Genomic DNA, 27390 nt, shown 5'->3' on the forward strand with positions numbered 1-27390 from the left:
GGGAATCACTACTTCATAATACCTTTATACACTCAGTTAACTACGGTATTTCTTGTCTCTCATATTCTTCCTTAATCTGTGTCTGATAATGTTCTTAAGATATTAAAAAAAAATGTGGGTGCAGAGTGCAAACTTTAGATGTGATCACATTTAATTTGGTGTTTGCCTGATTGCCTGTTTATAGCTTGTCAAATTAATGTGGCTTTTTAAGTAAGTTCACTATGGGGGTGCTTCCTTTGCTTTTCCATTCCTCAGAAAAGATTATCTTACCATTGCTCACTTTTTTCTCTGCTTTCACCCTTGTTGTTTATAGGCTTGCAGTGCAATACCTGGAAGTGAGTTTGAACATAATCTGAGATGTTTTAGAGTAATTAGTTGTCTTTTTTGCTGCCGTGAATGCTGTTGCACTGGCTCTGAATTGGGAATTGGGGGACTACAAGGGGGTTGGGAGTGATTTTGTGAGTGGGTAGATACCAGGGTGGGTGTGGGTCCCTTCTTTTGTAGCCGGCACTCCTCTACCCTCACTGCAGAGAGAGGGAATGGTCTGAGGCAGCTGTCACTTAACATGTGAATGTTTCGAGGGCGGCCCGGGGGGCTTTGGAAAACTCTCCCTTTTTTTGCCCCCAAAGAACCCCATTTTTTAAGCAGAAGCTGCATTGAGACGTTCAGCTCCAGTCCAATTCAGAGGAGGGGCTTTTTTTGGGTGAGAAGGGGGACAAAGTACAAGAGGAAAGCCTGAGAAGGTAAAGGGGGCAATTTGCCACCCAGCTACGCCTTACAGAAACAACCTGAGCGACTGCAGCAGTGCCGGCGAGGCTGCCGTTGCCACCTTGTTACAGGATTCAGCGCAAACGGACCTCCATGTGAAAACTGTTCTTGGCTGGGAGCTGTGGGAGTTCAACTGAGCCGTTGGAATACATTGTCTCCATCCAGGCGCACTATCCCATCAGTGGCGTTAACAAGGAAGGAATTCCTCTTTCGCAGCTCCCACAACAAAGAAGAAAGGGGAGAGGAGCAGAGCCGGTGGGAGGGGAAGCGGAGTGAGGGGAGGGGTGCTCTGTGAGGGGAGAGGAGGACATTGTTTGCTTGTGACTGTGGGCAACGGAAAGCATGAGTTATCAGGGCATGTGTGAATGTTGTTTGGAAAGTGTGTTTGTATGCAAGCTTGTGTAAATGAATGGACTTGATTGAGTGTGTTTTAGAGGTAACATGTATCTGTGTGTCCCTGTTGGGAACTCTCAGTGTGGGATGTTGGAACCAGGAGGCCGTTCAAAGGATGCTCAGACAAAGCTGAATTTTTTTCCCCTCTCTCTTGCTGCCTTTTGAATGGTGAATGAGAACTAGCTGGATGCCTTTACTCATGCTGTCTTGCTGGAGTCTGCTTTGGGGTAAGTGTGATTCACATCCGCCTCCAACCGCCAAAACTGCCACCAACTCAGGATTGGTCCAGGGAGAGTTCACTGTCTACTTTACTGGCCTGTTTCTGACACCAGAAGCCATGTGGTATTATATCGCAGGGTATTCCAAATAAAAATACAAGTGCAAAGGGAATGGATTAATCTGTGTTTGAGGTCAACAATTTATAATCCATGTAGTCTCTTTAATTTTCTGTCAGGATACATTAGTAGAGATAAGGCTTTTGGTATTTTATACTGTGTTCTTGTATCCTATATTTAAATAGAACCTGGTATTATATGGTCTCCTAAAGATTATGGGTCTCCAGGGTGAATGCTCAGCTGCCACTCCTGATTAGGGAACACTTCAAAGATTACTTCACTACTTCCTTTTCCAGGGTGGGGGGGGGGGGGGGGGGGTACACACAGCAGTGACACAACATTAGGGGGTCTGCTGTTTTGATTGACGATTATTGTTCCCCTACTAATTACAAATCCATGGCGTTGAATCCTCCAATGTACATTAAGAGATCTGTTTGTTACTAGATCATCTGTTTTGTAATACTGTTGAATATTAAGACTACTGTATATACACTTTTTAGTTAAAATAAATAAATAAAAGGTTTAACAATTACGTACAGAGAAAACATGTATTTTTTCCCCTACTGCTACCAGGATACCATGAAGACCCTGAACCATAATGATAATCAAGTTCATCAGGAAATGGACTCAAGTGGTCATGTAACATGAATCACTTGAGAGCAGAAAAGAGGAGCCTGTCTGGCAAAAGAGCCATTTGAAAGTGGGCTAAGTGATGGGATGGACGGGTCATCTGCTGTATGGGTTAAATATCCAGAGTGGTTGCCTGGTTTCCTGGTTCTCATTCTAGGATCATTATAGAGAGCGGTGTATCAGACACATGCTCAAGGCACAGGGAGGGTTTACCCTTGGCATTGAATAAAAGTAGGTCAATGGTGTTAGATTGATTTCAGTGGGAGCCATATTACAGCTATAAAATAAATGATTGTGATTCAAATTATCTCCTTTGTATCTGTGTCTGAACCACACGAAAGACAATTCATTTGTGTGTTAATCTAAATATTTGAATGCTGCCGATTTTGCCTAATGAAGCAACTATATCCCCTCACAAGGCTGTGATATCTTTCTAAAAGCAGCCATGTAATTTAGCAATTGACCACAAATGCTGAGTAGTAACCAGAAATGACACACCCTCACTCTTAAATTGTTAAGCCATGTGGACACAGCCACATACACTCTTCCCTCCTCAGGAGACCGCTGGGCAGTGATCTGAGCTAACAGGGTAATCATTGATCTTAGGGATGGGGCTTTGTCTGGGTACTCTTCTCTGATCAGAGTGTGTACTCCCCTGTGGACCCCTCGGCTGCATCATCTGCTTAGCAGAGACATACATGATGTTGCCAATTACCCGCCTAATGCACATGGAGACTTCATATCAAATAAGATTATATTTATATTTATATTTCAATGTAGGATCAAAGCCCATAATAATAATAATAATAACAAAATGCAAGATTTACTCTGGCTTCACACTTTCTTTGTTTGAACCTGAACAAAGATGGAAAATCTGCAAATGCAGCAAAAGTCTGTTTGCTGATATCATGACTGGATCCATGCAGTGCTGTGCACGAGCCCTTCCTCAACTTACAAACCAGTAGAAAACATTACTTGCAATCCAACATGCCAACATGTCATTAACTGAGCTATATTGCCCCTCACTGATCTTTAGTCCCCTGACCTGACCTGATGTGGCCTTTGAAATCCAACTCTGAATAAACTGTCTGACAGTAAGGACTGGGCTTCAACAAATCTCCTGGTTGTTTCACCTCTGTTTCCTTAGGCCAAGATAATTACATTCACCTTTAACCCTTCTGTCACAACAATGAAGGCTCTGAGCAGACAGCAAACTGTCACTGATGATTAGCTACAAAAAGACTGTACTCATTTTTGGTATTCTTTCGATTTTGATGGGTGTTCTCACATAACTGACTCTTAATTGGGCAGGGTGTATCCCACCTTTTGCTATTGCCAATAATAATGCTTGGTTGTCTGGTTTTCTCAAAACTGTTGACACTTTGAGAAAACCAATAGTTTTTTGCCCTTGTTGAATTTCTTGTCATATACTTGGTTGTCTGTGGTTTATGGATGTTGATAAGAACTTTTGCAAGTTTCTCAGTAAGCCTAAGCAAATTGGTTGAAGGAGCTTGCTTGGTGCCACTTGTTGTCTTAATTGTACCAAGTGGAGATACTTGGCTGTCAAATTGGTTTTTCACTTACAGTAAATATATTTCAGTTTTATGTCAACAGGGGAATTTTAGACAAAAAATCTCTTGAGCTGTTGCTCCTTCCAATTCTTGCCGCCAAAACTATGGAATTATATGTTGTTGCTTCTTCTAATAAAAGCAGTGATAGTTTAAAGAAGACTGGTTTCGAATGACCAAAACACTTTTCCTCCAAACAATGTTCTCTTTAAAATGAATAAAGGAAGTTTTGAATGGGAACATGTTTTACAGACGCTTATGTGACACACAACATTTTGTACTAAACAAGTAACTGTTTACTGTATGATGACCCAAAGACGCCCTTGTTTTATTATAGGTAGCTGAAGATCCTTCTGCATGCATGGCCAAGGGGTTTTTCCTCACCTATTACTTCACTAGCCTCTGGGCTGAAGAAATATGGGTAACCTCATCAGCCGGCCCAGCTGCCTGGGCCAGAAATCTAAACAAGTAAGGTCAGATGAGGCCTTCTTGAAGGAGCGCTATCAGCAACCAAAGGAGTGGCAGCCCCCTGAGCAAAATGGAGAGGCAAAAAAAGAGGATGCTTCCAAAGAAAACAATGCTGAAGATCCAAACAAGGAAATTGAGGAAACTGAAGAAATCGATCCTAAGAGGGAGCAGGGGACTTGTACTCCTATTTCGGACAAACCCATTAGCAGCTCTCCTGCCTCAACTATCAGGAGTTCTAGCACTCTGGAAAATGCCTGGCATAGCAGTCCATCACCTATAAAAACATCCAGGAATGGAACACTTACGAGGCGGGCAGTTCTTCCTGAGTTTACCAGGTCTCCTTTAGCTTACCCAGACAAAAGTACTACAGAGAGGCGGGCCAGTTTCCAGAATAGAGACTCTCGAGAAGGAAGCCCATGGTCCTGGAAGACTGTGGCATCACGTGAGGTTACAGAGGTGACGGAGGTAACAGAGACGATTGTGACAGAAATTGTAGAAGTAACAGAGTACCCGACGGGAGACAAAGGAGGGAGCCCCATAGTCACCAGGACCGTCAGAGTCTTGAATGGTGTCGCAGAAGAGCTTGCCGAGGTTGAGAAAACACTTTCAAACACGTCTTGTCTCATCTGTCCTTCATGTCATCTTTTTCTTCCTTTATTTCTATTAAACTAACATGTTACTGTAGTAATGGAAACATAAAACTGGCATTACTGTTTTTCATATATTTTCCTTACAGAACAAGTGTTATTTTTTATTAGACTTTTCAAATAATTACAATGTACAAATATTTTTGCAGCTTCAAAAAGATGGACATTCAAGTTCAGACCAAGATTCCAGCCTGGATAAATGGCGGGTAGGTCTTTCTTTTTACCATTTAAATTATTTGAGCAACTCAACTGTTCTTCTAAAAAAAAAAGAAGAAGAAAAAATAACTGATTCATTGTCTTTTGAAGCACCTAACTGGATACATTTGTCTTTTTCCTCTAAGGGAACAAAGTCTGCCCTGGCACTGAAAGATGTGTCAGCAAATTCTGAAGCATTTCTCCAAAACCTGGAAGCTTTGATCACTTGGGTCAATGAAATAGAGGACCTCAAAGCCAATCAGAAGCCCCTATCATCTGAGGTCAAAGTGGTTAAAGCCCAGCTCCAGGAACAAAAGGTTTTTATTCTTTTTGACAGTAATATCTCTTCATCTCATTCCTTGTTCAAAGACACATCTATAGACGTTATAGATCGGTAAGGTCTACTTCCTAAAAAGGTATGTCAAGGTGGCTGAACATGCTAAACTCGTACTTCTTTTACGTGGAATATTGTGCTGTATTTGGTTAGAGATGAATGGGTGGTGCTTATAGCCACAAAGAGCTTCTGTAAGTCTTTGTTAGCATTCTCTGAGGGTATGATAAAAGCAGGGAGGCCTCTCACCTTTCAGTGGAAATCACACCCATTATAAGGTCTACTGCCACAGTAGACATGAGACTTCCTCCAACCTGACACAACGGTGGTTAAGAACACAATGATGGTGCTATGTTGTACCTACTACAAGTTAACCTTTTAAATTAAAAAAAAAAGTATAGCATGGCCTAACATTTCCATGCTTTGTTGTGTCACAGCTCCTGCTTCGCCTCTTAACAGACCGAAGGCGTAGCATAGACTCTATAATGTCAGAGGGCCCACGGCTGATCGATGCCACCTCAGACGGAGGAGTGCAGGCAAAGATCAAGCTCTCTGATCTCCAACAGAAGTGGAGCAGCCTACAGAAAGAGGCCAAACAAAGGTCAGCCATTTCTGTCACATCGTTTGAAAGGTTTTAAGAAATGATCTGTATCATGCTCACAGGTTTTGGAAACTTTTTAGGAAAGCAAGTCTGGAGCTTATTCTGCCCAGAGCCCAGGTCTTCCAGGAGGGAGTAGACGGCATGCAGCAATGGCTCATATGTGTGGAACAAACGCTAGCTGAAATACGTAATGCAGAAAGAACAATGCTGTACCTGTCAGAAGCCACAGATCGGGCCAAGGTTAGAAATGCACAGCGTATGTTTTTCATCCTCAAATGTGTTTGTTGAGCTGTAGAATTAAATATGATAGGAAATGTTTTTTTCAGGCTGTTGTTGAAGAAATCAAACACAAAACAGCAGAATTGGGAAAAATACAGACAGCAGGTCAAGATTTGATTCAAGCAATTACAGGTAAAGTTTGCAGGCTAATGTCACTTTTACCCCCAGACCAATTCTACAAAACAACATATTTTTTCTACTGTAGGTAATTTGAATGTACTCTTTTTCCAGAGGAGGAAGTGGAGCAGGTGCAAGAAAAGATGGACACTCTTCGTGTCCGCTGCTCAGTGCTCAGTCTTAGCAGTCTGGATGTGATGCAGAGGCTGGAACAGGCTGTTGAGGCCTCAAATCGTTGCACCTCTAGTCAGGAAGATCTCCACCTGTGGTTGGGCCGTATTGAGAGGGAACTCCTGGGGGCTGCAAGTGCACAGACCAATGCTGGAGAGGTAATACTGTGTGCAGCTGAGAGGCAACGGGTAATAATCCCTGTATCATGTTGTATAGACTCCCAGTCATCTAGGTCATGTTGATCGTAGTATTGTAGCTTAATCAATGCACCTATTCTCTGATGATCCAATTGCTTGTCCATTGTCCACAGTCACTCCAGCTGTTATAAGCTATAAAGTCATATTATTAGTGTTTTGAATCTCATTTAATGAGGATTGAGGGAAAAAGATGTGACAAAATGTACAATATGACCAACTTTAAGACAACATACATTACATTCTGTTCTCAGGCACCTTTGCTAGCATGTCAACTTCAACTACATACACTTGAAAGGAAGATCAAATATCTTTTTGACTTTGTGTACTTTGGTGAAATTGGCACTATATTAACAAATGAAATACATTCCTTTAACACATCTTTTTGATTTGGTGCCGTTTATCTATTAAATTCAGTGTTATTGTTCTGGCACTCCTGATAACTGTACATTTTCTTATTGTTGGCTTTTTTAGTTTTTTAACAACTTAAATTCTTAGCTTGTGCAGGCAGTAGAGAAGGAGATGGCTTGGTTCAAGGACACAGCACATGGTCTGGAGACGCTGAAAAACATTCGTCTTGATTCTGCGTTTATAGCAGAACAACTGTATGAGCAGAAGGTAGGTAAATTCTAATGTGCTGAATAGATTTGAGAACACTATTGAACAGGTAGTCAGTTTTGTTATGGTTATCTTCTCACCAGATTTTAGCTGTGGAGATTCTTCAACACAAGTTCAACATTGAAAAAATGGTGAAGCTTGCCGAAATTTTGATGACTTACAGTGACGAGGGAGAAACCTGTGATCTGCAGGTATTCTGTTGTCGCTGATTCAAGACACAGTTGTATTGACGAATCCAAATATTGAATAGATTGTCAGTTTCAAAATTTTTTTTTTTCTCTCCATTGTTTCAGACTCCGATAGAAGTCTTGCAGGAACAGTGCAACACCACCTCAGCCACCAATGCTCATGTGATCTTGCAACTCGAGCACGCCCAGGCACTTCTGCTGCAGTTTTCAGAGGGTCTTGTGGAAGTTTCACCCTGGCTTAAGGAAACTCAAGCCCTCATTGGACAACTCTCCCTGACCACGATTAGCTATGAAGCATTTCGGCAACAACAGGACCTCTTACAGGTAGACGAAACCTGCTCGCTCACATGAGAGTGCCAGTTTTCCTCTTTTTTTGTCCGTCTGATTGAGTTAAGGTCAACAAAGAAGTCCTTTCATTCTTCACTCTACTATAATTCCCCTCTTGGTAAATGGGAGGATCTGTTCCAGCAGGGGTCATTAACGTAATGTGCTTTGTGACAGGGTTTCTCTTCCACCTGTTTATCACACAACAGCAGGTTGTTGAAAGAAAGGCATTTGTTTTCCTAACTATCAGTTTTAGGGATTAGTATCTTGGATTAGATTTCCTCTATACAAAAAGATGATGCATGTAATATTTGGAGGCTTGTGGTGAAGGCAGGAGGCAGAGTCAGTCTTCTCATTTAATCCTTTTATTTTCCATGAACCAAAATCAGCGCTGGTAGATGCAGAAGAAAAAATCAGAGATACAAAAAATACAAAAATAAGCTAAAACTAAGGTAGAATTGGACAAACTATCAAAAAGTAACCCAAACTTAGCTAAATTTGAATAGCAAAAATGAGGAATTTAACAGGCCTCTGCTAAGATGCTCTGGAGCTCATTCCTGGCCGATCTGCACTGCCAGAGGAGCTTCAGCCACTCCTTATATACCGGAAGCTCCTCCTACAAGACAAACCAAATGTTAGTCTGTAACCAAAATAAAAAAAAAACACTTTTAATAATTATCTTATTTTGAAAATATGCTAATAGCAACTATATTTATACATATAACCCCTGCAGGCATTTATGGATTAAAACTATTCATTTATTTTAAGACTTCCACTGAGAATAAACATTTAACCCAAAACAAACCTGGTTCTATTTTACCAATGGTACAATCCAATTTACCCATCTCCACTTGAGTACTGGAACCCTCCCACCTCAGGTTTGGTCAGCAGCACCAGGAGCTACACACAACAGGTAACACAGAGAGTTTAAGTGCACAGAAAACAAATAGTCCAATAAAACTCTATAAACTACACAATGTGTGTTGTTTCTAAGTGTAGTGGAGTTTATCACATGAGCTCTGTGCACCCATGTACGTACTGTAATTAAAACACCTGCTAGTTTAGCTTGTTAGCAGCTATGTCGCTGTTGCTAAGTGCCACTTTACACTCATTGACAGGGAAGAAACAGTTCAATAAGCAAATATGGCCACACAGACTCAACTCATTAAAAAGAACACCATTCTATCTGCCGGCATGATGTTAAAAATAATAGAAAAAATGTCTTTAGCTGTGAGAAGAAGCTGGGTGCAGCATACAGCACCCTAGTCTTGGGTTAGCCCCATGACAATGCAACTCATTCTTGTTCTCAAGCATCTTTTTTCTCATTGGACCAGGGTCTGAGGGAGTCCATAGCAGAACACAGACCTTTAATATCTCGCCTGAGCTCTCTGGCCAAACGCTTGTCAGAACTGAACCCCATTCAAGGAGAACAGTTTTGTCTGAAGGCCAAAGAGGTCGAGCAGCAGCACAAAGCAATCCATGAGCACGTCAGGGAGACTGCCAGTGTACTTGAGGAGTCGTTGCCTCGATTCATGCAGGTGAAAAGCCATCTTTAATATCTAACCCACACACATTGGAAATTTCCAACAGCAGCAGAGCTTCATGCCTGTTTTTGTGCCACAGCTAAATGAGAGGATGACTGTCATCAGAGAGAGCCTGGATCGCCTGAACAGTTACTTACAAACAGCCACCTCGATTCAGGGCCTCACCCACAGAATCCAAGAGCAACTGGAGGACAACAGACAAACTCTGGCTGAGCTATCAAAGCTACAGTTAGGCCTCAGCGGTGTCAAAACGCAGGCAAACGAACTGCTGGCAAACACACGAGCAGCTGGAGATGGAACCATAGGCTCAGGTGATCATCATCTCTCACACACGAAAACGTCTACTCGTCCACTGTCATTTTAACATTGTTGCTGAATCTTTCTAATCCCAGCAATTCAGGAGCAAGTCACCAGCCTGACTCAGCTGTGGGACAAGAGTCACGATCAGGCTCAGGAGAGAGAGACGTGGTTGCTGAAGGTCCTTGATTTATCCCAGAAGTTCTGGAGTGATGTCAGCGATAACACCACCACACTCAACGATGCTCAACAAGCAGTCTGGGATCTCAACGCTAGTCAGACAGACTCGGAAACAATTCGCCAAAGTATTGAAACCATGCAGGTATTTCTAAAAGCATTCCTAGAAATAGTAATCAGCATATTTGATAATTGTTGGTTTGGTAGCAGGATTACGTCCGAAATGGATTCTGACAAAATTTTACATTTTGGAGAGAATCCGGGTCATTATACTGTTTCTGGATCAGTTTTACAAATGTCTCATCATAGGCACAAATTTAAAAACTCAGATCTTGGTTCATAATTGACGGATCTTTATGAAATTCTTCAATTACCGCACAGAGTTTCATCCAAATCGAATCTAGATTGTGCATTTCATTGCCATTTTTACAAAAAATGGACCAACTGTATGGTTATTAATGGGGACATACATTTCTTACAGTCTTTGTGAATGATTATGGTATTATGATCAGGATCTTTGATTCAGATAACTGCCAATATCTGGCAAAGAGGTTATTTGGTGGTTGGCGGAAGTTTGTGCTCTCTGAGTGCTGTTGTTTGGACAAGATACATTTCATTCTGACAGGGCCATGTGTGGACTTTTTAATAAAAATGTTCCTACTTTCAACTTTCAGACTCTCAGGGAGGATATAGACACTTTACAGGGTGATCTGGACACACTTGGTGTGCTGGGAATGGAACTGATGTCTGCCTGTGGAGACACTGACAAGCCTGATGTCACAAAAAGCCTGGATGAAGTAAGAAGTCTATTAAAAACAAACAATACCCTTCACTGATGTCGCAGCACACAGTGATTCATGTGTTTTTGTGTGTTTAAAGCTCTACTCCAATTGGAACAACTTGAGTAAACTGTGGAGTGAATGTCACAAAAAGCTAGAAGAGTCCTTGCATATGGCACTGCACTATCAAGATACTATGCAGGCAAGTGAATGTGGAATACGCAACATACTTGTATTAGCCACGTGAAGCTAGGATGCATCAGCTAAACCTGCCACATAAGCAATATAGATAATTGCATGTGAGTATAGCTTGTCAAAATAAATAATCTTATTAATATTGTTTTTATAACATTGAAGCACATTTTATAGCACACAGGTTGACATGTTTTTTAACTGGGCCAGGCCATAAAAAGGGAAATTGTTAAATTATAACATTATTTTGCTCTTGCCTTCCACATACAAACAGCTGTATCAAAACCAATAGGCATTTCCTTTGCTGTAGGTTACAGAAATCTGGAACTAACACATTCATCTCATGCAAACTGTGTCAGACGACAGATGGCTACAGCATTGATTTGTGTGATCTAACAAAAAATCCAGCCCAGAAAAATCCGAGCATTGTTTGTGAAACAAAATAATGAATTTTAACATTGTGATGTCCTTTTTTTTTAATACTTCTACACAACCACATAACTGCATATTAACTACTTTTAGTTCCCATGGTGTAAAGCATTCAGTTTTACCAAAGAATTTTGTTTCCCCAGCAATTTGCACTCTCAGCGAGGGAACATGGTATCATAAACAAGCAGCATTAATAAGGGTTGAAGAAGATACGTTTATACTTCTAACTACAACTGAGAATGTGTAAAATTTAATAAAATTAAATATAATTCATTCAAAATCAGTGCAAATGTTGTCTGTTTATCTAAAAGGGCTTATATGAGTGGTTGAAGTCAGCAGAGTTGAAATCCACGGAGGAGTTCATGGTGGAAAGTAACCTGGACTCAGTCAAAGAGCAGCTGTGTGATCTCAAGGTGAATCAACAATATGGCTCACGTACTCGCTCGCTCACTCACTCACTCACTCACTCACTCACTCACTCACTCACTCACTCACTCACTCACCGTGTGTCCTAATGTTCACCTGAACGCTGACTTTTCATTCCAGGATTTTAAGCGAGAACTTTACCAAAAGAAAATCGAAATGGAGAGCTTGAATCACCGCTTTGTGTGTCGGCTCACTCCGGGCCTGGAGCGTCCTGGTTCTGTGTCTCCGCTCTGTGACTTCAGACAGCGCTGGGACCACCTGGAGTCAGAGACTGTCAGCAGACAGGTGAGAGCATGAAGAAGGTACAATATGGTTTATAGATGCTATCATTTCCACACAACAGGCACATCAGCAAAGATTGTGACCAAGTGCTAAGTACGTCACTTTACAGGTGATGTAACGATTAATCGTAAGGCAGTTAAAAATCGATTCATAGGTACCACGGTTCACATCGATGCTCTGAAAATTGAATCGCAGTACCTTTTTTTAACAGCAGAGGGCGCTATATATTAATCCTTCCAGAAATGGACGTGACGGGCAGAATCTGCTACTACTTTCTTTCTGGCCGCCATTTATTGTTAAACATTTTCATAAATGATTCTTTACATCTTTAGCACCGAAAGAATATCTGTAATATTACGTGAATATCTGTAATATTACGTGAATATCTGTAAAAGTCACGTTTTTCTATTAGTTCTGTCTGCTAGCATAGCATCTCTTCTTCACTGGTGGAATATCTGCATGCCAACCGACCACTGGGTTACCAGCGCCCTCTGCTGGTCCAAACAAATATCTGACGTCAACACAGTAAAATGACTTTTTTTTTTTTTTTTTAAAAAGTCTAATTGTTAAGCCACAAACTACATTTTCAGTTGCACTTTTAAAAAGAAAAAGAACTATTATGTAGTTTTGAATTGTTTACTATAGAACCAGAATTTAAATTAATAGGCTTCTTCTTCATTTGTATTATTCCTTTATTTATTTCAATTCAAGATTTATTTTTAGTGAAATTGCATCATTTTGAATAGTTTGTCAAGGGATTCTTTTGACAATGAAAAATAAAAGGAAAATAGTACAGTATTTTCCCCAAAAAAATAAAAGAATATTTTTCAGTCATCATTTGTCTACAGTCCCATTTTGTAAAATAAATCGTGAGAAAATCGTATCGTGAACCCAGTATCGTGAATCGAATCGTATCGGGAGTTGAGTGAATCGTTACATCCCTAGATCGCATTTTACTCAACAGAGGTGAACTGATTACGAGTACTCACGTTACTGTAATTGAGTTGCTTTCATGAGTACTTGTACCTTTTTCAGTATATTTCTAAATAAGTAATTTTTTTTGTACTTAAGTATGTTTTAAAATAAGTAAAGTAACATTACTACACCCAACAGTTACTGAGTAAATTATCATTATTTGTTTTAAAATGATCAACGGACATTGTGTATCTACAAAAAATAAAATGACCAGACAACATCAAATGCATCACATCATAGCCGACCAATCAGATTAAACTTAATGTGTGGTGCCAAAATAGCATTGAACAGGTTATTTTAGCCTGGATTTTTTTATTTATTTTGAATTTAATTCATTGGTGTTATTTTATTTAAAGATAATTGTACATTTTGAATTAAGTTCCAATTGTGCAAGATTTGGTCTCTTCCTTTTTAAGTTTATACATGAGATGTATTAAAAAAGGGGGGGAGGGGTTTGAAATTAACTACTAACTTTTACTCTGAGTACTATTTAATTAAGCTACTTTTTACTTGTACTTGAGTATTTCATGTATGATGTACTTGTACTTGAGTACAATTTCAATTAAGTAACAGTTCTTCTACTTGAGTAGGATATACTGTATCAGTACTCTTTTCACCAATGTTTGTATTATTATTATTTTATTTTTTTCCCTTTTCTGCATGTCGTCAGAAGTTAAGACTATGAGTGCAGTCTTTTTGCGACGTCAATTCATGTTTTGTTCTTGCAAAAAAAATTCATTAATAATACATTTATCTGTTTTCTTTATTTTTATTTGCAGCATCAGTTAGAGTGCGCTCTTCTTGGTCTGGGTCAGTTTCAAAACACGCTGGACGAGCTGCACACGTGGCTTTCCCACACTGCTGAGCAACTGCAGGGCAGTCAGCCTTTCAGCATTGACTTACAAGTGTGTGAGATTGAGCTGGCAAAACACAAAGTGAGTTTTACGTTCCCCCACATTAAGTGATTCTTCAGTTTGCTGAAATCTCATCCTCTGATGCATCTGTTTTACTCAAGGTGTTGCGGAATGACGTCATGTCACATGTTCGCACAATGGAGTCCCTGAACAAGGCTGGCAGGGAGCTGCTGGAGGTTGGGTCCGGGGACAGTCCTCATGGTCTGCAGTCTCAGCTGGAACATCTCAATGAAAGCTGGGAGTTTGTCCGATGTGAGACGGAACGCAAACAGCTGGAGTTAGAGAGCAGACTGAGTCAGGTGAAGAATAAGAAATACTCCATTACAGCTAATTTTCTTACTTACAGTTACTGTTGTATTGATACATTGTCCTGTATGGATAGAGATTATACCATGATGTCAATGTGGGTTGAAATAAGTACTTCTTGTAGTCTTGGTTTAGAATTGACACACCAGCAGCAGATTTTCCTGTAAAGACAAACTTAAATTCCATAAATCTGATTTCTATACAAATAATCTGATTAATTAATTATGACACCATAACAAACTGTTGATTGTGAGGTTATCGAGTTTCATCCTGGTTTAAGTTAATCACCTATAAAAGGACAAAAAACCCTACATGGAAAATTCAGATTTTAACAGAAAGTATAAATCAAAAATGATACACTGAGATTTTATTTGGTTTTAGTTTTATTAAGTATACACTACCAGTCAAAAGTTTGGAAACACCTTCTCATTCTTCAAACTTTTGCGTGCAACCTTTCACGTATCATTGTTGATGTTTTGCTCTGGCTTTGAATGACATGTGTTACAGGTGCAGGATGTTACTATGGAAATCCAGGATCTCTTACAGTGGCTGGAGAACACAGACCTGAGAATGTCCTCCTCCAAGACTATGTGGGGCTCGCCGGACTCTGCAAGCGAACGACTCAATGCCCACTTGGTGAGCCCACTAGTATAGATTATATTACTGAAATTACTAAATATTCCACAGTCAACTGTCAAAGCGGGGTCAGTGGATTCTAAACCTGCACAACCAATGGCTGTTGACCTCATAATCCTCATGTCAATTAAACACAATTTACTGCCATTTGTAGCCCTAAATGCCATGGGAATGATCTATTCTTTCTGTGTTTTAAAGCTGCGTTACCTGATTTTTGAATCATGACAGGGGGGCATGGCTGAATTTGAATTGTAAATCCCGCCCCCCACTCTGATAATTCCTCCCAGTCTCCTCCTCTGGAGGTGCACAAAGTTGTGCATGAGCGTTGAACGTGCGCACGCATAGGTTGACAGTCTGAAGTTGCATCCGAGCATCTCCTAGTTCATATTTTATTGCCGAAAATAAATGTCATCGTCACGGGTACGCGTTATCAACCATGCACGTGCTTCACTATGTATCATGGCAACCAATGAGGAGGCTCTTTCATTCAATATTTACCTTTTATTAACCAGATTATTTTTTTTTTAGCCACTAAATTGAAGCAAAAATATGTCACAAACACAATATTCAATAAACCACTAAAATATAGTAGCAGATTTATAAAATACAAGCAATGGATCTGGAGTCATTAGGCTATTATGAAGAAAAAAGAAAGTTTGTATGATATGCAGGAATACTAGTACAGTTTCCAAAAAAAGTCTACATAACTTGCAGTAGGGGCCCAGAAAGATGGTTTGTACCCAGGGCCCAAATTGTGGTGCTATTTTCTAGCCATTGAGACATCCCTGTGAAACTAATGCTTCATCATGCTCAGTAATTTGGACAATTTAATGCTCCCCACGTCTTTCCTCTTCTGAACTTATTACAGGAACTCTGCAATGAGATGGAGTCAAAGCTGCACACATACACAGATGTAAAAAATGCCATCTACAGGATGCTGGAGAGCAGTAACGTCATCCGAGGATCCAGCATCGAGCACAGCTTATCCATCCTGGAACAGAAATGGGCCTCAGTCCACAGCAAGGTCCAGGAGCGGAAGGTAAAATATTAGTCTCGCTAACAGGTTTCTGTGTGTCTAATGTGTCACTGTAGTCAATGTGAGATTCTCTTTTGTTATAGGATCTACTAATGGAGGGACTAAGCTTAGCCAAGGAGTTTCACAGTAGTGTTCAGGAACTTCTAACCAAGATGAGCAGCTGTGAAGAGTCCATTGGGCTTCTTCCTGTCCCAAGCTTTGTTCTGGACACAATTTGCATTCAACTCCAAGAACACAGGGTATGTTTTCCACCCTCAGTTGTTCCTTTCAGTTTGGTAAAAGATTGACATTTTCACACTAAAATCTTTTCGTCTGCACAGATGCTCATGAAGGAGGTGAACGGTTATGGAGAGACAAAATCCTCAGTGGAGAACGCAGGCTGTAGACTGACAGAGCTGAGCCGGAAGGAAGACTGTGATATCATTCATAACCTCTTCATGACGGTTCAGGATCGATACAAGAAGCTGCAGCAACGTGCCTCAGAGCGAGGCCGTCTGCTGGAGGATGTGAAAAAGAACTCCAAACAGGTCAGCAGAAAGCTGTCACTTTTAATGTAAATAATAATAATAGTAATAAAGAAACGCCGTTCAATTTGTGTTGTTAAACAATGACTTGAATGTAGTGCCCTCTAGTGGTTAAGATAACTAACTTCATTTGAGACGGGAAATATCAGGGTTGGATTTGGAGGGAGAAATTTTTATTCAAAAATGATTTTGCAATAAAATGAATTACAATTACAAAATACATTTAAAACTGACAGTAAAAAGATGCAGACCGGCACTTTCTTTTTTTTACATTATTCAGTTTAAACTGATGAATTTCCCTGCGACCCTGAACAAGTGTAAAGAGTACTGATATATCCTACTGAAGTAGAAGTACTGTTACTTGATTGAAATTGTACTTAAATCCAAGTACAAGTAAGTCATACATAAAATACTTGAGTACAAGTTAAAAGTAGCTCAATTAAATGACTTTCACTGCCTTGCGATGGTTCCTTTGCATACAGTACTCTTGCACAATTGGAACTTAATTTATTTCCCACAAAGGCATCTGTATAAAATACCAAGTCTGTCAAAATGTACAATTCCTTTTTAAACAAAATAACACCATAAAAAAATGTAGCTAAATGTATTAAGTCTTAAACAGTACCATGTCTAAAGTGCCATGTGGGTAACAACCTAATAGGTAGAAATCACAACCTGAACTGAAGAAAGTGGCTGGGTGTTGATCAGAAATGCCAGGTACCCATAAAAGTAACTCAATTACATTAGCACGAGTACTTGTAATCCATTACTTTCACCTGTGGAATTTGGCACGTAATGGTTAACATTTTTTTTATTTTAACTAAAATGTTTTTGTTATTTTTATTTTATTAGTTTAAAGGGTTGAAAATCAGGTCATGTTAGATAGTTAGAAATCAACATCATCATAACCAATAGAAAGTTTTGACACCCATTAGACCACCCTTAGCGGGTGTGATTAGGAAAGTTTCCCTGCGCTACATTAAAAGTTCATCTTTGTTCTACTTTAGTTTATTGAATCTTGGCGTCTCCTGCTGGACTGGATGACAGACGTGGAGCAGACGTTGGACACACATAAGGAGATTGCTGTTTCCCATGAGGAGATCAAGCAGCAATTGATTGAACAAAAGGTTTGATATTCGTTATGTTAAACGAAGCACGGTAATTGTTGTACGTTTGTTCCTGATTTTGTTCTGATTTTCGCTCATTCTGCATTATCAGGAGTTTCAGAAACTGCTTCGGTCAAAGAGGCCGATGTACGAGGCCACTCTGAAGAGTGGCCGTGGCCTCCGTGAACGAGCTCAAAGCAGCCATGACAGGCAGCATCTGGAAAACCTGCTGGCTGAGCTCAAAGACACATGGGAAACCATCAGTGGGAAGTCTATGGAGAGGTATGGAACAATGGATGAACATTAGATGTCTGAGTAGTTGTAAAATCCAGTGAAAAAAGTGAAGGTGTTTGATTGTGGCAGACAACATAAGCTGGAGGAAGCCCTGCTGTTCTCTGGGAGGTTCACGGATGCTCTGCAGGCCTTGAATGACTGGCTTTACAGAGCAGAGCTTCAGTTAGCAGAGGATGTTCCTGTGGGTGGAGACAAAGACATGGTCAACAATCTCATAGACAAACACAAGGTACATGTTTTTAATCTCTTCTCTTTTAGATTACTGTAAAGTGTTTTTACTTGCGTGAATCAAATTTCCATAAACCGGTTGCAAATTGTCCAGAACTCACCTGCCAGGCTTTAACAAAAATGAAATATGACCATATTATCCCTGTTTTACCATTTTTACACTGGCTCCCAGTAGGGCTGAACGATTTTGGAAAATAATCCAATTGCGATTTTTTTTTCCTCAATATTGCACTTGCGATTTAATATGCAGTTATTTTTTCAAGGGCCTCTTGTCATGTATTTTTCAATGAAGACAAGCAACAAATCAATCTGTTTCACAATAAATAATTTCAGATTTATCTAAACTTTAAATAAATATAAAATATAATTTTTAAAGCACAGATTACAACAATAAAGCAAACAAACACTCTCTGAACTTAACAGTACAGTCTATAGTTTGGATTTATAACATGCCTTATAGATAGCTATTAGATAAGCTGTTGGTTAATAATAAATAATGACTTGTTAACTGTATGTTAATGATTTATAACTATACCTTATTAATTACTAACAGTTAGTAAATGAGGAATAGTTGCAACTTCAGAATAACATCCTAATAACGTATATAAAATTTTAACTGACACTTCACAAGTCATTAATAAGTAGTGTACTAATGGCTTATTCATGATCTATTACTAATTTATAAGGTATAGTTATAAATCATTAACCTACAGTGAACATGTAATTTATAAATTGTTAACTTACAGCTTGTAAGTTATCTATTAGCTATATATAAGGCATAAATCCTTAACAAACTGTTATCAAATATTCATCAAGCACTCATTAACTAACAGTTTATTAATGATCTATTAACTACTTATAACGGATAGTTACTAAAATTTTTTACCCTATATATCTTTTATTTTCTAATGTATAGGTGCATTTGGAAAGCACTTTGTAATGTGTTTTGAAAAGTGCTATATAATTTTTATTTATTTATTTTTTTTAATCATAAGAGTATCCCTGAGACACACACTGTTTGATGTGTCTGTAGAATAGTTAATTTAAAACTTTGCTTTTTTCACATAATAACAAAGAACTATGAGATTCTGACAGCCCAACATTCAACATCTAAATTAAAATTTTACCCTTCACTTGAGTTTATATTTACTATTTTACACATTTCTTATTTAAATTTACAGATTTATTCCCAGCTCATTCCTACTAAATTTTTTCTCAATCTCTTAGGCTTTCCAGAAAGAGTTGGGGAAGCGAGCCGGATGCATAAGGACTCTGAAGCGCTCAGTACGGGATTTGACACGGAGCAGCACGGCTGATGCTCATTGGCTGCAGGAGCAGATGGAGGAGCTGGAAGGCCGTTGGGAGGCCGTGTGCAAACTGTCAGTCAGCAGACAGGACCGGCTGGAGGCTGCACTTCAACAGGTGCTGCACACACATGTAAAACATTTAAAACCCAGTTTGACTGTTCATGCATTGCTGCTATAATAAAGTGGACTTTAAATTGTATGGTGCACATATTAGAACATAAAGATCCAACACTATCTGATTTTGGAGTGGCTTTAAATGTAAGACTTTACTGCAAAAACATGATATCACATCATCATGATATTTTGATTCCAATTTCAGCCATAGCAAAAAGCATGACCCTCAACTCTTATCTGTGTTTTTGTTTTCTTTCTGTGTTCTTTGCACAAGGCTGAGAAGTTTGATGGCCTCGTTCACTCTTTCATGGAGCGGCTCACTGAGGCAGAGAGATCGCTCAAATACGGAGTCATTCCAGAGGAGGAGCAGAGTTTACTTCGTCTTCACAAACAGCATGAGGTCTGCATAACAGGAAACCTCAACACACTGCCCAACTTAACTTGTTTCCACTATAGGACTCAGGCTCAGCTGCAGAACAAGTTTGTATTGATAAGGGTTTAGTATTTTCCACTTAATGTAACATCAAGGATGATAACTCAGAAACCCTATGATCGTTGTTATCAAGTATTTAAACAGTGTTGCTTTTGAAAAGTGTCCCTTACTTCATCATGAAGTATCTGTTATATGTGTGGCAAGCTGAAGCAGGAAATGTAGTTCCTATTTACGAAAAACTTATCACAGACTATGTACATCTTACACTTTGAGAATGTTTTTTTTTTTTTGTTTTGAGCTGTGTTTTTAGGTGATATGCATGGTATTTAGTCAAATATCAAACTGGTACCAAGTACTATTTACCAGAGGTGGGATCAAGTCCTTGTTTTGCAAGTCAAAGTCAAGTCCCAAGTCTGTTCCCAAGTCTAGACAGTAGAGTCAAGTGAATATGATTTATATATCACTCTTGTCATTATGGCATGACTTCATATGGCTCGTCGAGTGAGGGTCGTCGAGTCAAGTCCAAGTCTAGAGTCACTGAGCCTACAGTTCAAGCAAGTCCGAGTCTTTTTTTGATTCCAAGTCAAGTCAAAAAGTCATGAAATCGGGACTTGAGTCCGAATCTCTGCTATTTACATTAAAAGCCTCAACAGAGTGTTTGATAACATTGTATGTTAATATATCTGACATCCTGATGAGATATAACTGATGCATGTATGTGTTGCACAATTTATTTTGAAAGGAGAAATTTGAGTAACACTTCACATGAAGTTTTATACATAAGGCTGACATTACGCTGTCTTTACCCTAACCCTTTGTTACCCTAAGATCCCTCCACTTAAGTTAAAAAAATGCCAACATAGCTCCAAAGGTGTCATAATTTAGTAAACAACACTTTAATGACAGTGGCGACCGTGGCTCAGGTGGTAGTGGGTCGTCTTCTGATCGAGAGGTTAGGGGTTCGATCCCAGTACCTGACTATGTGTCGAAGTGTCCTTGGGCAAGACACTGAACCCTAAGTTGCTCCCAGTGGTCGACTAGCGCCTTGCACCATTTACCTTCATGACACATTATTCATGCTAATGATAGATAATGATAGCTCACTGTCATAAATGTGTTTGAAAATTGATTATTAATGGTAAAATAAACAAACAAATCTAAATATTTAACTGGTAGCTTTGATCAGATCTCATTTTGCCACAAAAATGTTACAAGGACTTTAGGTAAAGAGTTTTTTCCAACTTGAGGATAATTTGCTAATGAATATCTGCTCTTCTCCTCCACAGGAATCAATGACTACTCTGCAGGCTCAGGCAGTGGAACTAGAGGACATCCAGTGTTTTGGTGATGAGATCCTAGCCTCTTGTCACCCAGACTCCATCATCACAATTAAATCCTGGATCAGCGTCACCAAAACCCGCTATGAGGAGGTGAGCATATCAATGAGAAAAGAATATGTTACAGATAAGTGATCTGTTTGAACATTGGAGTTTAAACAACAACAAAAAAAAAAATCCAACAGGAATTATTTTAATGTAATTTAATCAACCGAGCAAAGTATAAAGTCAAGACGGTTATTGTCTGTTACTATGGAAACACAAAGCACAAAACTCTAAAGGACAAGGAATAAATCATCATCATCAGAATGAAAGTTATGCAACTTGTCGTAGTATGCTGAAATATCTAATTTCAAAGGAAAACTTTCAAAGTAAAAGGTTGCAAAATGAGTATTGTGAAGGATTTTCCATCTCTGTTTTGCTCCATCAGGTCCAGACGTGGGCACGGCAGCAGGGTCAGAAGATTCAAGCCTCTCTAGCAGCACTGCTATCTGACAGAGAGGAGCTCCAGAGACTACTCGACTGGATCTCCTCCGCAGAGGAAGCCCTTCATATCAGGGAACAAGAGCCTCTCCCTGAAAGCACAGAGCAGGCCCAGGAAGTGCTTCAGCAGCACAAAGTAGGTTCAGAAACATGGAGATAACTAATGTGATTAAACTACTAATGGAAGCCTCTGCATGAATACTGTGCCACACATCTGATCCCTTTCTCTGTGGGCCTTTCAGGTATTTCTGGAGATGTTGAATGATAAGTTCCCGGAGGTCGAACATGCAACAAAATCCTGCAAACAGAAGAGTATTCCTAAACATCTTACTTCCCCCAGCAAATGGACACTAACCAGTGAGTCACCATGAAAGCAGCCTCTTTAGGCCGATTAATACTGTCATACTGCTTGTCATTTGACTAAGGACTGAATGAATGACCAATCTTGTGACTGTTCTTCACCCAGAAAGGAGGAGCACTCGGAAGCTGCAGCCTGTGACACCGATCCCCCTGGAGCACCTCGACCCCCAAAGCCCCCAGCACAGTCAGCTGATCAGTCAGTGGCAGAAACTTTGGCTCCTGGCGACTGCCAGGCAAAACCAACTGGATCAGCACCTCCAAATGCTCAAAGAGGTGATTGTGGAATTCAAATAAAACATCCTAAAAATAAACAACAGTTTGAAAGCTTACATGTTTAACATTCCTGCACAGATGGAGGAATTTGCTAACTTCGACTTCAATATTTGGAGAAAGAGTTATATACAGTGGATCAGTCATTTGAAGTCTCGGATTCTTGATGTGTTTCGCTGCATTGACCGGGACCAGGACGGACGGATCAGCCTCAAGGAGTTCATCGATTATGTCCTGGCCTCAAGTAAGAAATGCTGACTCAAATTTATTCCAGCTAATGTAACGTTACAATAACTCCTGGGATGTGCATATATAGGTTCTAAAAGTTATTAGTCCAAACAGTGGATGGAGAATCAAGTCATTAAGAAGTCATACCAGCGTATGTTGAGCAAATCAACACCATAGTAATAACTATTAAAGCTGCAAGTGACGATCCCCAAAATGTGTCTAAAGCAGTACCAGTATTTCATCCAAAAGTTGTTCTCATCCACTACTGATGCCAGTGTATGCCCAAAATATCTGCCAGAGTGACAATTCTGGTGTTGAAAGTTCTGAAACCATGGTGGATGTTGATTTTGTGGCATTCTATGACAAACACTCATATACGTCCAAAACTGAATGTCTCGTGGAGTGATGTCGTGTAACGGGAACATCATAAACAAACCAGAACCAAAAAGGCGAATAAAAACACAAAATCACCCAAGAAAGCCTTGCCCAATCTGTCAGGAAACTTTTCCACTTCGTCACCATTTACCAAACTTGAAGTGTGTGATTGAGTTAAAAACAATCTTGCGAGCTCCAGTTTTACCCGTTGACATTTATCAGTGAGTAAATTATCTTGTTTTGTGGAAGAAATATCTTTGATTTATTGATCTACGAAGAGAGGTCTAGACTCTAGAGAAAAGAGAAATCTGTAAGAGGTGATGGGGATTGTTGCTTATTTGTGATAAGTTTTCCTCCATGTTCATCTTAACGGTGAAGAAAACCTTTCTTCTTCAGAATTCCCAACAAACTCTCTTGAAATGAATGCTGTGGCCAACATATTTGACACAAACAGTGATGGCTACATTGACTACTATGAGTTTGTCAGTGCGCTCCATCCCAGTAGAGATCCCTACAGAAAAACTATGGATGCAGATCAGATCAACGAGGAGGTAAAGATGGTCAACAATAAGTCCTTGGTTTGTGATTCCTATGGAAACATGGTGTGATGTTGTCACTGTTGTTATAGGTGAGTCGACAGGTAGCTCAGTGCAACTGTCCCAACAGATTTCAAGTGGAACAAATAAGTGCCAATAGATACAAGGTAAGCTACAGTCATTACAGAAATTGAGCTTTTGAAGGTTTCTTAATGTATAATGTGCAACTGGCTGATCCCTGTAGTTTGGAGACTCACAGCAGATGCGGATGGTTCGAATGCTTCGCAGCACGTTAATGGTCAGAGTCGGAGGAGGCTGGACTGCACTTGATGAGTTCCTGGTCAAAAATGACCCATGCAGAGGTCAGTGACCATCACTCACTTCTTCATTTCATATTTTCTCATGCTGTATTGCATGAGATGTGTATTATGGTGCTTTTTTGGACTGAAATCCTCTTGTTTTGTGACCAACAGTCAAAGGTCGGACCAACCTGAAAATCAAGGAGAAGTATTTGTCTCCTTCAGGAAGCAGGTCTAAGGGTTTGACTGTCAGCAGGTCCAACTCCAGCCTGAGTCTCTACAGCAGTGCCTCGGCTCCCACCAGCCCCATGACGCGCAAGGCAAGTGATCACTGTTCAGCAAGAAATTTATGGACCAAATGTTACTTAAAGAACATGGACACAACACAAAGCTCCCACATTCATGCTTTTTCTTCACACTTTCAGTTGGTTCAGATCTTAACGTTAAGCTGGCAACTGAAGTTGTAATGAGAAAACATGAATTACTGTGTAAATTACTAACTTACTCAGTTGTAGATATCTCAGACCCTCCAATTACACAAATTCAATGAAACTCCACAATATTTGTAGGTGCACACAGTTTCCTTACACTATAAATGTAGTATGACTACTATAAAAATTATAGTAGTCATTTTTATTCTCAAATTGTTGGAAGTGTACGTACACCACCAAGTTTTTGTTGACCTGCCACTATTTTTATGGGCGTTGCTCTTAGAGTAGTTAAGTCATAGCAGCCCCGCCCCCACAGTGCTGCACAGTTCCACACGGAGCTGTCAATCAATGCTCACTGAGGGCTGTGAGAGGGGGAAACATAGTCATATCGGAGGGGCGGGGCCAACAGTGATGCTTAGTGACGTCACTGACATTTTGACTAATTGACTTCATATCATATGTATTCAGCAGAAAAAAGTGGTTTTAGGGTGTATTTACTCTTTAAAAGAACTGTCAATGTTTCCAAAGTCCTGGAATTTTCCTCAAAATATTCCACAAAATGTCTCCAAATTAAATTAAAATTGTTGTCAAAAGCAAGGAAATGTTAAAGATGACCCTTTGGGGACTGATATCTATCACTTATTGCTTGGATGTTGTTGGTGATTTACATACTCTATATATCATTTATACATGGAAATGCAAACTCGGGCACATTGCTATTGAAATTGCTCATTTTCCTGCCTAAAATCTGCAGCCCATTTGACATTAAACTGGTCTGCATTTTGCCCATGAACTGAAATGAGTTTGTAAGCCCTGTTTTAAGCCTAGCAGCCATGGTTTATAGTTTAAAGAGTAACTAAACCCCTGTTTAGTTTCTGCTGAAAACAAATGTATATGTGTATGAAGTAGTGTTGTTGATTGATCCTGGTCCATCTCTCAAAATTTTAGTCAAAGTGTTTCAATTTGTCATATTTTGTTGTAAAATGTCAGTGACTGCCCTCTATGGGTTGGAACTCGGCTATTGCAATTGATTTTTACTATTGGCTGAGAAGAACAAGATCATGTGACTTTTTGGGACCATCTTGCATCACAAACAAGCACTGTAAGCCCCGCCCCTTTTATAAAAACTAGCACCTGTGAGCTGTACAATTTGTGGTGAGTAGAAGAGTGAATAGAGAGGTATTGTGAGTAATGAGTAGCTAGTTAGCATAGCATAGCATAGATTGTTCATTGGAGATTTTGTAGTATAGACTGGGTGTGTCTTAACTGCTGAAGGAGCCCCACCCATATTCAAGGCATTTTTTTTTAATTTTTCCTCCTAGTGGCAGGTCAGGAGAAAGCAGGGATTTAGTTCATCTTTAACATTAACCGTCCTTCACAGGATCCTCAAACTCTGCCTAAATGTACTTCTAGACGACTCAATCTCAGAAACTGCCTAAACTTAATAAACAAAAACCAAACTACTGCTGTGAACCATGACGTCTGAGTGTGATTGTGTTCTTCAGGCTTTACTACGGAGGAGCTTCTCCGGCGACCGCTGCCTCCGCCCCAGGAGCTCCATAGCAGCGTTGGGGTCTGAACTTCAGTTTGTTAGCACAGGAGTTGATCACTCACCATCACCCTCAGGTCAGTCAACCACTGCTCCTATTGGTCTCATTCTTTATTTTACTAAGAAAATATAATAAAGAACACCTCTCACTGTTTCCATCCCATTATGTCTTTCAGAAGAACTTGAGCTACTGCCCACATGATGACCACCATCATGAAAATACTACAACCTGAACCCAGCCTTGTGGCCCTCACTAATCCAGGAGTTGATGGACACACAATAGAAGAGCCAGAACAACAGCGGGACATGCCCAGTGGTTGGAGGTTGTGTCTGATGGGAGCAGCGAGTGCATCCATCTCTCAGTGATGTGTGGATGATGTAGAGAAGGAGCATGTGCATGGATACAGTACTTACTGCATGGCAGCCTCAGCGTCCAGCACACACAGCCTGTTTTTCACACTCACTATTCTTTCAAGGATGTAAAAAGGTCGAGGATGTAAAACCATGCACACACTCATGCACACAAATACCAAAACACACACACGTGGAGGACAGTCCCCGTTTGAGATTTATTGTTATTTACTTGAAGACGAAGCTTTCTGCAGGTCCGTCCATTCTTTGCCTTCTTTGAAAAGGGTTGTTTTTTTGTTGTTATTGTTGCTGTAAGAACTTTTTAAACATTAGCGATTGTGTGATGATCATTGCACTGCAGTGTGGGTGGTGGTGTTTTTTATTTGTCTTTGGATGTAAGTGTTTCTGTGGAACATGACTGTGAACGTACAACACATCTTTCTTTCTTCTCATACACATGCACTTTCTTTCTGTCCAGCCACTGGAGATGTGCTTAGCTAAGCAGAAATGTTGATTATTGGATGATGCTTTTTGGGTGAAAGTTTCTTACATTGTCTTTGTTTTCTCTTTGCTTCCTTGTTTTTGAGCCTTTGATATATATATATATATATATATTTTTTTTTTTTTTTTTAATTGTCTAGGTGTTTTCCACAAACATCTCTATAGTGTGAAGGATGCTTTGAATACTTATTGACCCATTTGTATTTCTTGGAGAACGTCCCGACATTGCATTTGGTCTATGCTGTTTCTAACAGAGTCAAACATTTTTTTTTTCTTGTATAAAGTTTGTCTTCTTTGCTTTTGGAGAAAGTTGATCATTGATTTGTACTGCTATGCACCCAGATCTTCCTGTTAGGTACATATTTTTACGAGACACCACTCATTCTAATGATCAATTTAGGATAAGTTGTAGTTAAATGTTACTAATGATTTTTGTAAATAAATAAAAAATGTTTTTAAATAAAGTGTACAAAGTTTAATTTAACATTTTTGGCCATCTCAGCAGTGACTAATGTTTACAGGTTTCCCTATGAGGGATCTGGAAAGCAGAGGCTACAACTATCCCTGTCAGCAGCTGTTGCCAACTAAGTAAAAACAGGACATATTGAACATGGTGGAAGGTAGGATTGTGGTAATGGTTGCACATTTGGTTTTTGTTGTGCCATACTGAAAATAAATAAATAAATAAACAAAAACTCATAGTTAACCCAGGGGAGAAAATCAGGCATGAAATAAGGCATAAAAAATTTATTAAAAAAACACCTAAAATCAAAGATAAGGCTATAGTAAGGTATACAAATTTGAAAACGTTGGATTTTTTTTTTTTTTTTTCTGAGATAAGGCT

At 39.6% G+C, this 27390-nt stretch overlaps 1 protein-coding gene across 1 annotated transcript in view; it reads left to right on the top strand.

The window, feature by feature from the left end:
* macf1b (microtubule actin crosslinking factor 1b) overlaps positions 1 to 26652 on the top strand; it is a 36603-nt gene extending 9951 nt beyond the window's left edge. The window contains exons 4-41 of the mRNA XM_028470339.1: positions 4959 to 5015; positions 5151 to 5321; positions 5773 to 5936; positions 6017 to 6176; positions 6263 to 6347; positions 6447 to 6691; positions 7196 to 7315; positions 7399 to 7506; positions 7609 to 7827; positions 9162 to 9365; positions 9451 to 9682; positions 9764 to 9990; positions 10520 to 10642; positions 10725 to 10826; positions 11557 to 11658; positions 11792 to 11956; positions 13708 to 13863; positions 13944 to 14141; positions 14656 to 14784; positions 15653 to 15823; positions 15904 to 16059; positions 16141 to 16347; positions 17352 to 17471; positions 17563 to 17732; positions 17814 to 17973; positions 19200 to 19394; positions 19668 to 19793; positions 21113 to 21256; positions 21594 to 21782; positions 21889 to 22003; positions 22113 to 22279; positions 22358 to 22520; positions 23276 to 23430; positions 23508 to 23582; positions 23660 to 23777; positions 23889 to 24034; positions 25651 to 25771; positions 25871 to 26652. Of these exons, the coding sequence (XP_028326140.1) occupies positions 4959 to 5015; positions 5151 to 5321; positions 5773 to 5936; positions 6017 to 6176; positions 6263 to 6347; positions 6447 to 6691; positions 7196 to 7315; positions 7399 to 7506; positions 7609 to 7827; positions 9162 to 9365; positions 9451 to 9682; positions 9764 to 9990; positions 10520 to 10642; positions 10725 to 10826; positions 11557 to 11658; positions 11792 to 11956; positions 13708 to 13863; positions 13944 to 14141; positions 14656 to 14784; positions 15653 to 15823; positions 15904 to 16059; positions 16141 to 16347; positions 17352 to 17471; positions 17563 to 17732; positions 17814 to 17973; positions 19200 to 19394; positions 19668 to 19793; positions 21113 to 21256; positions 21594 to 21782; positions 21889 to 22003; positions 22113 to 22279; positions 22358 to 22520; positions 23276 to 23430; positions 23508 to 23582; positions 23660 to 23777; positions 23889 to 24034; positions 25651 to 25771; positions 25871 to 25896 (5691 nt within the window). The 3' untranslated portion in view covers positions 25897 to 26652. The remainder of the gene's footprint in view (positions 1 to 4958; positions 5016 to 5150; positions 5322 to 5772; positions 5937 to 6016; positions 6177 to 6262; positions 6348 to 6446; positions 6692 to 7195; positions 7316 to 7398; positions 7507 to 7608; positions 7828 to 9161; positions 9366 to 9450; positions 9683 to 9763; positions 9991 to 10519; positions 10643 to 10724; positions 10827 to 11556; positions 11659 to 11791; positions 11957 to 13707; positions 13864 to 13943; positions 14142 to 14655; positions 14785 to 15652; positions 15824 to 15903; positions 16060 to 16140; positions 16348 to 17351; positions 17472 to 17562; positions 17733 to 17813; positions 17974 to 19199; positions 19395 to 19667; positions 19794 to 21112; positions 21257 to 21593; positions 21783 to 21888; positions 22004 to 22112; positions 22280 to 22357; positions 22521 to 23275; positions 23431 to 23507; positions 23583 to 23659; positions 23778 to 23888; positions 24035 to 25650; positions 25772 to 25870) is intronic.
* Positions 26653 to 27390: the final 738 nt, after the last annotated feature.

This window comes from Gouania willdenowi, chromosome 16 (genome assembly GCF_900634775.1).
Source record: "Gouania willdenowi chromosome 16, fGouWil2.1, whole genome shotgun sequence".
NCBI lineage: Eukaryota > Metazoa > Chordata > Actinopteri > Blenniiformes > Gobiesocidae > Gouania > Gouania willdenowi.